Consider the following 14,497-nt stretch of genomic DNA (forward strand, 5'->3'; position numbering starts at 1 on the left):
TCCTCAAGGCAGACTAACAGCTTGGCTTCTCTGGCTGGAACAGCCTATTTACCTTATTAGATATCTCTGTCAGGAGTTGCTCCCCAGCCCACCAAAGAAACGTAATTCACCTGCAGGCAACAGAGTGGCCACTAAAAACCACCCAATAATCTAAAGGAACACCAAAGTCTCAGAAAATAAATGAACACTTACCAGATTTACTCTGATACGGATATAGAGGTTTCCAAGGAATGCCACATACACACAATCTGAAACAGCGCCTCTCATCTCATCACATCCCAAATTTTCCCATTTTTATTACCCTTCCCCCTGCCACTTTTCCTCCCTCTTTCCCTCCCTCTCTCAGCAGAGTGTAAGTTATAAAACCAATTTCTTTCTATTCATTCAGTAGATGCTGAAAGAAAGTAATTTGGATAACTGAATGCCTGATTTATTCATGAGCTTGTACAATACCTGGAATCATCTGTCACTTCTTCAATAAAGCCTGATTCACATCTGGGACAAATATATTCCTATAAAAGAAAGGAAGAAATAATAAAAGTCTTTCATTAGAAAGCCAAGTATGTCGTTTCAGAATAATATGGTGTACACACACTGAAGCTCTGAAATGTTACATGTACTTGCTGACTACAAGGACAGTTTTTTTCTATCACACTCTGGCAAATAAAGAATTCCTTAAGAAATTTGCAGAATGTCTTCCTAAGAGGTTCCCCTTGAGAACTCTGAGAGGGAGAATGTCAGATTTTTTTTTTTTAATTTGGGCTGAATTTTTAAAAAACTGGAATCAATCCATGATCTAATATTCTCTTCAAATCTAATGAAAAATCTCCACTAAATATCAGAGCAGTAAGATTATAATATTGATAGGCACAAAAACTGCCATTTTTTTGCTATAAACATATAGGAGACACAAACTGAATCACAGTATAAATCAACTGGTAGACTAGAAATTCACAATGAAATTTTACAATATTTCTAATCTATTTTTTGACTACCAATAATTCCCAATAAAACTTAACATTCTCAGGTATTTAACAGAAATGTTAATTTATGGCCACCTTGGGTGGCTTACTCAGTTGAGTGTCTGACTCTCGATTTCAACTCAGGTTGTGATCTCATAGTTTGTGAGACTGAGCCCTGCATCAGGTTCATGCTGACAGTGCAGAGCCTGCTTGGGATTCTCTCTCCCTCTCTCTCTCTCTGCCCCTCTGGAGCGCACCTGCGCGCGCGCGCGCGCTCTCTCTCTCTCTCTCTCTCTCTCTCAAAATAAATAAATAAATAAACATTAAAAAAAAAAAAGAAGTGTTAATTCAAATAACTAGAACAATTCCATTAAATCAGCCTCTATTTCCTTTGGTACCTTGAATCTTTTTTATTTTTTAAGGTTTTTATCTTTGAGAGACAGAGTGTGAGCAGGGGAGGGGCAGAGAGAGAGGGAGACATAGAATCGGAAGCAGGCTCCAGGCTCTGAGCTGTCAGCACAGAGCCCGACGTGGGGCTCGAACTCACAAACCGCAAGATCATGACCTGAGCCAAAGTCAGATGCTTACCCAACCACCCAGGCACCCTGAATCTTTCTTTTAAATAAATATCAAGCATTGATATTGATAACAAAGAATACACATTAGAGACTGTCTTATCATAGTTTTAAAAAATGTATTTTAACTCCCTATTAAAATAGATCTAGGAAAGACATTTTCAACTATTTTCTTGCTCCCTATATTTTCTAAACCTTAAATAAACTTTGTCTTATCAGAAAGTGACGTAAGCCATATTGGGTTACTCAAAGACAGAATGGCAATTCAAACATTAAAATGCTTTCTTAAAAGAGATATAAAGAAAAAAGACCAATTCCCCTCCATCAAGAAAATTAGCTGGGTGAGGATACAATCTATCAATGAAACAGTAAAATTTAATAAAATAACTGCTATAATCAATGCACACTGGGAATATAAGGAAAGGCCAAAGTTTGCCTAAAAGAATCAGGAAGGCTTTCTCTAAAACAGAGACTTAAATTATTAGTCTGTTTGCTCCATGAAAAAGGAAATTATGAGCTTAGGATCATAACAACAGAGCATAACACACATGGAATTTGGGGGGGAGTGGTTGCCACAGGAGCGTGGATAGGCAGGCAAGGGTAAGACTGTGGAAAACTTCAGATTAACTATGAACTTTAACCTGTGGATCAGAAGCTCTCAGTTTTTTCTCGGCTACCCACATGAAGGACGAGAAACACAACTGGCACACTGTAAACTACTCCAGAAATAAAATAATCTGGAAATCATATAAATCCCTAAGCCCCTCCCTCTACTCCTTCATCCTCCAACCTCCCAAGTAGCAGTAATTCTATCCCTTTGTCTCCCACTAAGAAAGTTTATCTGAGTGCAAATGAGATTGATTTCAGAAGGCTAACCTTAAATCTATTCTAAGGTCTAATGTTAAAAAGAAAGACAGGAATCAATTACGGGACACCTGGGTGGCTCAGTTGGTTGAGCATCTGACTTCAGCTCAGGTCACGATCTCAGGGTTCGTCAGTTCAAGCCCCACGTTGGGCTCTCTGCTGTCAGCACAGAGCCGCCTCCAGATCCTCTGTCCTCCTTTCACTGCCCCTCCCCAGCTTGCACTCTCTCAAAAATAAACAAACATTAAAAAAAGGAATCAATCACAACCATAGTGCTGGCTCCTATATTTCCTCCCTCTCCGCTCACTCATTCCCAATGTTTAAATATCTTCTGTATGGAACAATTCCCAAATGTGTATCTCCACCCCAGACCATGCTTCTGAACCCTCTTTCTTTCTTACACACACACCTGATGAGCTGGCACACCAGTCTGCTCATACTGGAAACCTGGGAGCCATTCCTGATACCTCCCATTCTGCTATCTTCCAACATTCAACAATCAAATCCTGGCACTCCTAGTTTGAACACATTTCTCAAATCTGCTTCATGCCCCACTGCCACACTATCTTAAGCCAGGACTGGACCTAGACACAGAAATACCTTTCCTCTTAAGTGTCACAGCCTTTCCATATCTTCTGCATACTGAAGTCAGAATGATCTTTTTCTAAACATAAAAACAGCCATGTCATTTCCCAGCTTAATACCCTTTAACTATTTCCCAAAACACTTTGTATAAAATCAAACTCTTAAACATGACTTACAAGGTCACGATTCAGCTAGTTTCTATTCAACTGGCCCACATCACTTCAGGCTACTCTCCCTCCCTCAGTACATTCCAGCTACATGGGCCTTCTTTCATTTTTTCTGACTCATCAAGCTCGCCCTGCCTCTAAGCTTGCATATATACTGCATATATATATATATATACGTATACATACACATAAACACTATATATGTACATACACATACATACATATATATATATATATATATAAAACACTATTCCCCTAACTGCGTGCATGGCAAGGAACTTATAATTCTTTAGCCTCCTTTTTTTTTTTTTTTTTTTTTCCAGAGCAAGTTGGGATCCAATCTCTTTATTGTCAGGGTTTTTTGTTTGTTTTTTTTTTTTTTTTGCCTCCATTTTAGTATCATATCAGAAAATCCTTCTTTCATCACCGAATCTAAAGTAGTTTCTTCTTATTCTTTTCTAATTGAAGAACAATTGACATAAGATACTGTACTGGTTTCAAGGGTACAACATAGTAACTCAATTATTTATATACATTACAAAATGATTACAATAAGCGTAGTTACCATCTGTCACCATACAGAGTTGTTACCATATTATTGACTATATTCCCTATGCTGTACTTTTCATCCCTGTGACTTATTTATTTTATAATTGTAAGACTGTACCTCTTAATCCCCTTCACCTATTTCACCCATCTTCTGATCCCCTCTTATTATTATCCTCTACAGCACCTTTATTACTTTATAGCACTTATCAAAATTTGTAAGTATATATTTTTAAATGTTTTTTTTAATGTCTATCTCCAGTAAACTTAAAGTTTCATAATGGCAGGGTGCAGATCACTTCTGATTACCTCTATATGCATAGAAGAGACAGGTGTTCAATACTGACGACACACACCCCACAAATAAGAGTCAAAGTACCAGAATTTGATATAATCAGAGAATAGGTAAAGTAAAGAATATAAGAGCTGAAAACTTAAGTTATGGTTGGACCATGAGATAGTGGAGGCTGAGGTTTCAGAGGTAGAATAGTTCTAGGTGATCACAAAATCCAAGATATAGCAATGGGAGTAGGTGGCTAAAGGGGAGTAGGGATGAAGGTCTTCAGAGTTAAAGGGTCATCTACATTGATACTAAACTTCCAAAATGATGTTGAGGTGTTATGGAGAGAAAATAATTTCAAAAGGCAGATATCACAATTGGGAAGACAAAAAGACTGATGCAAGAATCATGCTGACTTAGAGTAGAGAAATATACAAGTCTTCTCATCATGATCCCAGGCACAGTTCTAGGAACCAGGCTGTCAGCCACCATAGCTCCTTCACAGAACAGGGACAAACGAAACTGACAAGTACTATGGTGTTCCTCCTATCACTAGGTACACCTTCCATTTACAGATAATCTAAATAATTCTATTTTGATTACAGGGATGAGAACCAAAACTCTTTCCAAATGCTCTGTAAATTATTCTTGATAAAAGTAGCTTGTTTTATAATTATAAAACAAACAAATACTCAGCCATGGATTCTCTCTCCTGCAATCAACATTAGAGGAGAACTTTTTGGAATTCATAAGCTTGTCATCCTCTAATTATCAAAGTAAAAAATGTACACTTGTCTCTTGCATACTTCAGTAGTCTGTTCTTAGAACAAAGGTCTGTTCTTAGAAAATTATCTTTCATTCTCTTGGAAGCCTGAAAACCCCAGTATAACATTCTCAAGATGTTATAGTTCAGTTTCTAGATTTTCTTTTTAAAGGCCTGATAGCACTCGACTTATACTACCGTTTTTCTTCTCGAGTGACTCTAGTCACATTTCCTGACTCCCAGCTACACCAAGGTGCCATTCCTTCACTCTAAGGACTAAAACGTTGTGGGGCACCTGGGTGGCTCAGTCGGTTGAGTGTCCAACTCTTGATTTTGGCTCTGATCATGATCCCCTCTCGCATTGGGCTCTACACTGAGCATAGAGTCTGCTTAAAATTCTCTCTCTCTCTCTCTCTCTCTCTCTCTCTCTCTCTGTCTCCCTCCCTCCCTCCCTCTGACCCCTGCCTTGTTTACACACACTCTCTCTAAAATAAAAAATATAGGGGCGCCTGGGTGGCTCAGTCGGTTGAGCGTCCGACTTCGCTCAGGTCACGATCTCACGGTCCGTGAGTCCGAGCCCCGCATCAGGCTCTGTGCCGACAGCTCAGAGCCTGGAGCCTGCTTCAGATTCTGTGTCTCCCTCTCTCTCTGGCCCTCCCCCCATTCATGCTCTGTCTCTCTCTGTCTCAAAAATAAATAAATGTTAAAAAAAAAATTTTAATAAAAAATATAAAAAACAACAACAAAAAGAAAAAATAAATAAAGACTCAAAGATTGTAACAATTGCTTCAAACTAATCTGGAGACATGATGTTGACGGAGGGTGGAGATGCATGAAATAAGATCGGCTTGACTTAATAATTATTAAAGCTGGGTACATGTGGGCTTCTTATACTATTATTTTATACTAGTATACTTCTTTTACTATTATTGATATGTTTAAAATTTTCCAAGATAAAGTTTTTTAAGTTATATCAGTCTGAGAAACATAGGTCAGGAAAATAGTAACCAAACCATGTACTAAACTGTGACCCAAAGTAAAAGTAGATTAGAAATAATCTATTAGCTAGAACAAACAATCCTAAAATTTGTATGGAACCAGAAAAGACCCCGAATAGCCAAAGCAATCTTGAAAAAGAAAACCAAAGCAGGAGGCATCACAATCCCAGACTTCAATATGTATTACAAAGCTAATCATCAAGATAGTATGATACTAGCACAAAAACAGACCCTCAGATGGAACAGAATAGAGAGCCAAGAAATTGACCCACAAATGTATGGCCAACTAACCTTTGACAAAGCAGGTAAGAATATCCAACGGAATAAAGGAATAAAGAAGTCTCTTCAGCAAATGGTGCTGGGAAAACTGGACACCGACATGCAGAAAAATGAACCTGGACTGCTTTCTTACACCATACACAAAAATAAACTCAAAATGGATGAAAGACCTAAATGTAAGACAGGAAGCCATGAAAATCCTCGAGGAGAAAGCAGGCAAAAACCTCTCTGACCTCAGCCGCAGCAACTTCTTACTCAACACATCTCTGGAGGCAAAGGAAACCAAAGCAAAAATGAACTATTGGGACCTCATCAAGATAAAAAGCTTCTGCACAGCAAAGGAAACATTCAGCAAAACTAAAAGGCAACCAATGGAAGCACCTGGGTGGCTCAGTCGGTTAAGCCTCCGACTTCAGATCAGGTCATGATCTCATGGTTCGTGGGTTCAAGCACTGTGTCTGGCTCTGTGCTGACAGCTCAGAGTGTAGAGCCTGCTTCGGATTCTGTGTGTGTCTCTCTCTCTCTGCCCCTCCCCCACTTGTGCTGTCTCTTTCTCTCTCTCTCTCTCTCTCTCTCTCTCTCTCTCAAAAAAATAAACATTAAAAAAAAATTTTAAGGCAACCAATGGAATGGGAGAAGATATTTGCAAATGACATATCAAATAAAGGGTTACTATCCAATATCTATAAAAAATTTATCAAAACACCCAAAAAACAAATTATCCAGTAAGAAATGGGCAAAAAACATGAATAGGCAGTTTTCCAAAGAAGACATCCAGATGGCTAACAGACACATGAAAATATGCTCAATCTCACTCATCATCAGGGAAATACAAATCAAAACCACAATGAGATACCACCTCACACCTGTCAGAATGGCTAAAATTAACAACTCAGGCAACAACAGATGTTGGCGAGGATGTGGAGAAAGAGGTTCTCTTTTGCACTGCTGGTGGGAATGCAAACTAGTGCAGCCACTCTGGAAAACAGTATGGAGCTTCCTCAAAAAGTTAAAAATAGAACTACCCTACGACCCAGCAATTGCACTACTGTGTATATAACGAAGGGATACAGGCGTGCTGTTTCAAAGGGGCACATGCACCCCAATGTTTATAGCAGTGCTATTGACAATAGCCAAAGTATGGAAAGAGCCCAAATGTCCATCAACAAATGTATGGATAAAGAAGACGTGGTATATATATACGATGGAGTATTATTTGGCAATCAAAAAGAATGAAATCTTGCCATTTGCAACAACATGGATGGAACTAGAGGGTATTATGCTAAGCGAAATAAGTCAGAGAAAGGCAAATATTGTATGACTTCATGCATATGTGGAATTTAAGATACAAAACAGATGAACTTAAGGGAAGGGAAACAAAAATAATATAAAAACAGGGAGGGGGACAAAACATAAGAGACTCATATACAGAGAACAAACTGAGGGTTGCTGGTAAGGCTGTGGGTGGGGGGATGGGCTAAATAGGTAAGGGGCATTAAGGAAAACATTTTGTTGGGATGAGCACTGAGTGCTATACATAGGGGATGAATCACTGGAATCTACTCCTGAAATCATTATTACACTATATGCTAACTTGGATGTAAATTTAAAATAATTAATTTTTAAAAATAAAATAAGATAAAATTGGGACAAAAAACAAGAAATAATCTATTAGGCTGGAGAATTACAGGAGAAGAGTACTTATGTTTGTGAAACACCTATGATTTCTCTTAACCAATCTGTGAGGTGAATATTATTTTTATTTTACAGATAAAAACATGAAATAAGCTGTCTGTAGCAGATCTGACTTTCCAAAGACAGTCCCAACAAAATCTCCCAATGCACATCACACTTTTCTGCAACGTGACCTTCTATTCCACCTCGTTTGAATTGGGGGGGGGGGGGGGGCTTTGGGGCTTCTTTGACAGAATATTGGGCCAGTTCAAGAGAAAGCCATTAACTGCCTAACAGCTCCTGAGCAGCCACATACGTCCAGGCTACTCTGCTGGAGAGAGAGGCCATGTGGAGAATACAGAGACATCAGACAAGAATTGGACTGTAAAAGGAAAACAACAGCTTGGACGTCCAGCCCAGGAGAGCCTTCGGATGGCTCCATCATAAGGCACTATCTGAACACAACTACATGAAAGATCCCAAGTGAGAACTGACCAGCTGAACTATGTAGATCCACAGAAACATAAGAGATAATAAATTAGTGTGCTTAAGACACTGAATTCTGGGTGATTTGTTAGCCAGTAATAGAAAGCCTGAACATTGCGCAAGTGTTAAAAAAGAGCTGTGAATCCTGGTCTTTCTCTTATGTTCTTTTCATTACACATTGATTAACAATAACTATGCTTTTAGAGAAAGGAATAGAAACTATAACTTCCTGACGACTGGATGGAAAAGTTTATAGCAAGGCCAAATGAGGCACTGGGAATTTCAGCAGCCATTCAGCCCCCTCCCTCTCTTATAGGGGAGCATTATCCTGATAAACACACAATCCAAGGTCTGAAACCCTCAACCTTACAAACTCAGAAATCTAACTTAACAGACCAAGAGATCTGTCTCTTAGGAAAAAATTCACATAAGACAAATTCAGAGGCCATATGCATAAAACCTGAAATGCCAACTTACTTAATTTCAATGACAAGAGAGTTATCAAGTGGCCCATTTACTTTTACTATCAACAGTCTTTCTCAATAAGCAAGTCAGCCTGAAAAGCCTCATGGCACAGAGGAAGGAGTTAAAATCAGAGACCTAAATTTCAATCTCAGGGCTCTACTAATTAGATATACGGTCTTGCGGAAGTCACATTACCTTTCTGAGACTCAATTTCCTCGTGTAAAATGGAGAGGCTTGCTTCACTGCTATATATTAGAAAGATTAAGATGTCTGCAAATACCTAATTCAGTGACTGGCACATTAGATAGCAGACATTTAATAAATATAGCTATTATAATTATTAGAGATTATAATCTTGTGCTAAATAAGGAGAGAATCAGAGCACTAAGACGAGTGGATATATAGCTTGTGCCATCATGCTACAATAGCCTAATATACCCATCACCACTCTGAGCATAAACCAGATCCTCAAAATCAAGGACCTGGGATTCCCCTCCCCTTGGGCAGTACCAGGAAGAGCACAGCTGATGTTTGCCTCTGACTTTCCTTTCTACCCTTTCACTGCTGACCTCCAATTCCCATACCTTCTTCTAAGAGACACACTGCTTCTCCTGACAGACTACATAATACAATTACTTGTCTATGTTGTTTTCTTAGTTACAATCACAGTTTAGTCTTGCTCTATAATGAGATTATGAGACTGGATTTTAAGTGCTTATCTCTTGGGTCACTTCTAAAGATGGTTACTTTACATTTTAATTTTCCTAATTTGTTTTTCAGAAGTAATCTTAACTCTAATTTGGAGGAATACCGTGAATTAAGGTAAATTTGTAAAAAGTTCAAACGGGAACCAAACACAGTCTCTATCTCTATACTCCCTTGGCCTTAGTATCATCCTGATATATTCATATACTCAGACAAAGAGTTTTGAATTTTAAGCATAAGGGGTTTATGCTGGAAGAAAAGAGGAGGGGTAATGATGCCTGGGTGGCTGAGTCGGTTGAGTGTCCAACTCTTGACTTTGGCTCAGGTCATGATCCCAAGGCTGTGGGACTGAGCTCCACACCAGGCTCCACCCTGAGCATGGAGCCTGCTTAAGATTCTTTGTCTCTTCCCCTTGCCCCCTCCCTTGCTTGCACATGCACACTCTCTCTATAAAATTAAATTAAATTAAAACAAAACAAAGCAAAAGGAAGGGGAAGCCAAGGTAATGATAAGCGTCCCCTATACATCTGGCACTATGGAAATCTCTCTCCTCTGCTTCAACATTAATACATCAAATCATCACACAAACCCCACCAACCAAAATACTGCCAGCCTATATAGTTCCCACAGTCACAAAGTTTAATTTAAAAAAGTTCATTAGGGGGGCGCCTGGGTGGCGCAGTCGGTTGGGCGTCCGACTTCAGCCAGGTCACGATCTCGCGGTCCGTGAGTTCGAGCCCCGCGTCAGGCTCTGGGCTGATGGCTCAGAGCCTGGAGCTTGTTTCCGATTCTGTGTCTCCTTCTTTCTCTGCCCCTCCCCCGTTCATGCTCTGTCTCTCTCTGTCCCAAAAATAAATAAACGTTGAAAAAAAAAAATTAAAAAAAAAAAGTTCATTAGGTCATTTCTATCTTTTCATCTATAAAAGAGAAGTATAACAAACCTAATTACCCAGAATCATTGGAAATAGGAACCCAATGGTTTGTACCAAACTAAGCTGCTTTCTCCCTAGGGTCCAAAAGTTTATTGTATAAAACCCAAGTGAAGATACTCAGTAGCAGGTACACTTGAATAAAATGCTTTAGATGTTCCACTGCCTGTTCCATCTAAAAATACCCACAAGCAGAAACATTTTTCACCATTAATAGTCTGAACCAGGAACAACTCCCTAAGTATAGCTTAGCCCTGAGGCTTACCCACTTAGAAGAACAGCCCAAGAGTGCACAAAGCACTTGAATACTGAATAGAAAAGGAAAGGGTGGTTTTAATTCATCATTTTCTTTTCCTTCTTGTATTTCAAGGGATCAATTACCAAAAAAATGTGAGGTTTTGGCAGGACAATGAGCTACAAGCCAAGACTTATTTATATTAAATCCCATCTTGAATTTTATGCAAATTAGTATCTAATATTTATTCAGAACATGAAATAGGAAGCCTTTCTATTTATTTTCTAATTCCCACAGCTTTGCTCTTCTACATGATCACTATCAGCATAGCATCTACTAAGTGGGTTTTGTTAAATTTTATCTAAAACAGAAGCCTATTTTCTGTCTTGTTTAACAGAATTAAAACATAAGATCACAATATTTAGTCATATCCTCTTGTTCATATTCTCTTTGAGTATCACCTAGCAAATCTATTCAGAAACTCCTAACTCGAAGGATTAGGAACACAAACTGAAACACAGCATAGCTCCTAGGCCAGACCCACCACACCCAGAATTTCATGCCAGCTCACATCTACAGGTAAAAGACACTGCTTTTTTTTCTAGAGACCTTAGCCATAAATCCCTTATGATTATTTCTTTTCAAACCAAGGTACACTTCCTCCCTTTTCAAAAGCATCAAGTGTACCCTAAAACAAAGACAACAGGGGCACCTTGGTGGTTCAGTCAGTTAAGCATCTGATTTCCGCTCAGGTCATGACCTTGCAGTTCATGGGTTCAAGCCCCACGTCGGGCTCTGTGCTGACAGCTCAGAGCCTAGAGCCTAGAGCCTGGAGTCTGCTTCGGATTTTGTGTCTGCCTCTCTGCCTTCCTCTCTCAAAAAATGAATAAACATTAAAACACACACACACACACACACACAGGGGCGCATGGGTGGCTTAGTAGCTTGAGCATCGACTTCGGCTCAGGTCATGATCTCATGGTTTGTGAGTTCGAGCCCCGCGTCGGGCTCTGTGCTGACAGCTTAGAGCCTGGAGCCTGCTTTGGATTCTGTCTCCCTCTCTCTCTCTGCCCCTCCCCCACTCATGCTGTCTCTCTCTGTCTCAAAAATAAGTATTAAAAAAATTTTAACAAAACACACACACACAGACAACAGAACTTTGGGGTTCTGTTTCCAATCCCATCATTACCTTCATGGTCTTCGTAAGACCTGTTTCTCCATCTGTAAAACTAGAGCACAAATGCTGTCCTCATTGACTTGTCTCCCCCACCTCTCCTTCAGGGAAACAAGAAAGTTTCACTCATTCATGTGGCCAACTACTCATTTAAAAAAAAGATGAAAGTATTTTGAAGCATTTTGAGCATTTTGAACTCCAAAAATCTTAAATGATTGTTCCCTTGGTTATTAGAAAGAAAACCAGTACAAAAGAAAGAAAGAAAGAAAGAAAGAAAGAAAGAAAGAAAGAAAGAAAGAAAGAAAGAAAGAAAAAACAAGAAAACGTCAGGCTACAGTTTTACAGTTTTAGTGTTATACAAAGATACCTATACAATTTAAATACTGTTTGAAGAGCTGTAATCCAGTTCCAGGCCAATAAAATTGCTTTGACTTATGGTCTTACTCCCTAAGAACAGTAACATACACAACTTTCACCATTTTGTTCTTTCATTCCAGGCCATGACTGAACATTGACATTATCGGGGACTCCAAACAGGAGTGGTACGTATAATCAACCAACCTTCTTTAGTGCATTGTATAACAAGGCAAAAAATCAGGTCACAGAACAAAACGTTACTTAATAAAAGCTTGATCAGATGAACAAGAAGCCAAATTTTCTAAGAAAAAAACAGACTAAACTACAAAAATTACCAGAGGAAAAGTTAAGTTCATAAAACACAATATAACCACAATAGATTTAGTTATAATGTTCTTTGCTCACACCAAAGGCAGCAAGAACAACCCAGTGGCATAGATATAAAATGGTAAATGACCCAAAAAGTTTGTCTTTAGCTCTGATGTGTACCACCAGTTTGGAGGACAACATTTATCTTCCTGCATTCAGCTTAGGCTGATAGAATCTTCTTACACAAACTGACAACATTTATTCTCCCAGAAAATACATTTGAAGCTCTACATTCCAAGCATGGTGCAGAAATAAAAGCATGCTTAGTAGAGAAAGAAAAATAACTTGGGATTAAAAACTACTGAAATGATGTACAAAGTGTATGTTCTAATGAAATCACACTTAAGGAAGTAAAGGCCCATAAAACAAACTTCTCTGAATATCCTAATATTTGGTTACTTAGCCTCAAAATAAGAACTGAGCAATATTTCAGAAGAGCCTCAGTGGTTAAAAGCAGTGAATCTGAAGCTTAAACAAAACTGGACTAGAAGCACAAAGAAACAAACCAACTGTGTGATGTTGGGCAAGTCACACTTCATCAATGAAATAGTATCTAGAACATAACATTTTCAACAAATTGTAGATTCTAATAAATTCCTCTCAGCAATTTTAACGTGGAACATTTCCCAGACCATGTAATCTATAAAATCTATAAAGAAAAAGAAAAAACATCTGGAAAAGGCTGGATTAAATAATATTATTAAGTGTGTTGCTTCACTGAATGATTTTTCAGAACCATTAATATGCCACTCTGTGTCAGAAAAGGGGAAATGGAGACAAGACGATGATTCAGTATGTAGCATTTTACCAGGATTCTGAATGCACGGTTAAGTCTCCAGGCACACGGTTTTGAGAAACACTGACTTAGACTGATTTCCAGATTTTGAGATTCCATAAAGCAGTTCAATTTTAAAACTGAAAAGTTAAGAACTCACACCCAGGACTGTCAACTTTTCTATTTTGCCAAGTAAAATCATTTTTAGAAAATCATCAGCTACTATCACTGTCATTTCATTTTAAAAGTATCAATTTAGGGGCGCCTGGGTGGCTCAGTCGGGTAAGTGTCCCACTTCAGCTCAGGTCATGGTCTCATGGTTCGTGAGTTCAAGCCCTGCGTCGGGCTCTGTGCTGACAGCTAGGAGCCTGGAGCCTGCTACAGATTCTGTGTCTCCCTCTCTCTCTGCCCCTACCCCACTCACGCTCTGTCTCTCTCAAAAATAAACATTTAGAAAATTAAAATAAATAAATAAATAAAACTATCAATTTAAAACTAAAAATATAGGGGCGCCTGGGTGGCTCAGTCGGTTAAGCGTCCGACTTCAGCCAGGTCACGATCCGTGAGTTTGAGCCCCGCGTCAGGCTCTGGGCTGATGGCTCGGAGCCTGGAGCCTGTTTCCGATTCTGTGTCTCCCTCTCTCTCTGCCCCTCCCCTGTTCATGCTCTGTCTCTCTCTGTCCCAAAACTAAATAAAAAACGTTGAAAAAAAATTTTTTTAACTAAAAATATAGGAATAAAGATTTATAATTTTTAATTTAACATTTATTTATTTTTGAGAGACAGAGAGAGAGAGAGATAGAGCACAGTAGAGGAGGGGCAGGGAGAGAGGGAGACACAGAAACCAAAGTAGGCTCCCAGCTCTGAGCTGTCAGCACAGAGCCCAACACAGGGCTCCAACCCACAAACCGCGAGATAATGACCTGAGCTGAAGTCGGACACTTAACCACTGAGCCATCCAGGCACCCCAGGAATAAAGATTTAGATTACATTAAAAAAAAATTTTTTTTAACGTTTATTTATTTTTGAGACAGAGAGAGACAGAGCATGAATGGGGGAGGGTCAGAGAAAGGGAGACAGAATCCAAAACAGGCTCCAGGCTCTGAGCCGTCAGCACAGAGCCCGACGCGGGGCTCAAACTCACAGACCGCGAGATCATGACCTGAGCCGTTTAACCGACTGAGCCACCCAGGCGCCCCTAGATTACATTTTTAAAAGATTTTAAAAAATATTTTTAAGATTAAAAGATTTTTTAAAAGATTTTAGATTACATTAAATAAGAGACTTCTAAATAAAATAATTTAGCACTG

At 39.0% G+C, this 14,497-nt stretch overlaps 1 protein-coding gene across 3 annotated transcripts in view; it reads right to left on the minus strand.

The window, feature by feature from the left end:
- RNF115 (ring finger protein 115) overlaps window positions 1-14,497 on the minus strand; it is an 85,809-nt gene that overhangs the window by 57,480 nt on the left and 13,832 nt on the right. For 2 of the 3 annotated variants that reach the window (XM_003990538.6, XM_006935057.4), the window contains exon 2: window positions 454-512. In XM_003990538.6, the coding sequence (XP_003990587.1) occupies window positions 454-512 (59 nt within the window). Of the gene's footprint in view, window positions 1-453; window positions 513-14,497 lie in introns of those variants that run through there. The other variant, XM_045033423.1, reaches the window with a different exon arrangement.

This window comes from Felis catus, chromosome C1, assembly GCF_018350175.1.
Source record: "Felis catus isolate Fca126 chromosome C1, F.catus_Fca126_mat1.0, whole genome shotgun sequence".
Taxonomy (NCBI): domain Eukaryota; kingdom Metazoa; phylum Chordata; class Mammalia; order Carnivora; family Felidae; genus Felis; species Felis catus.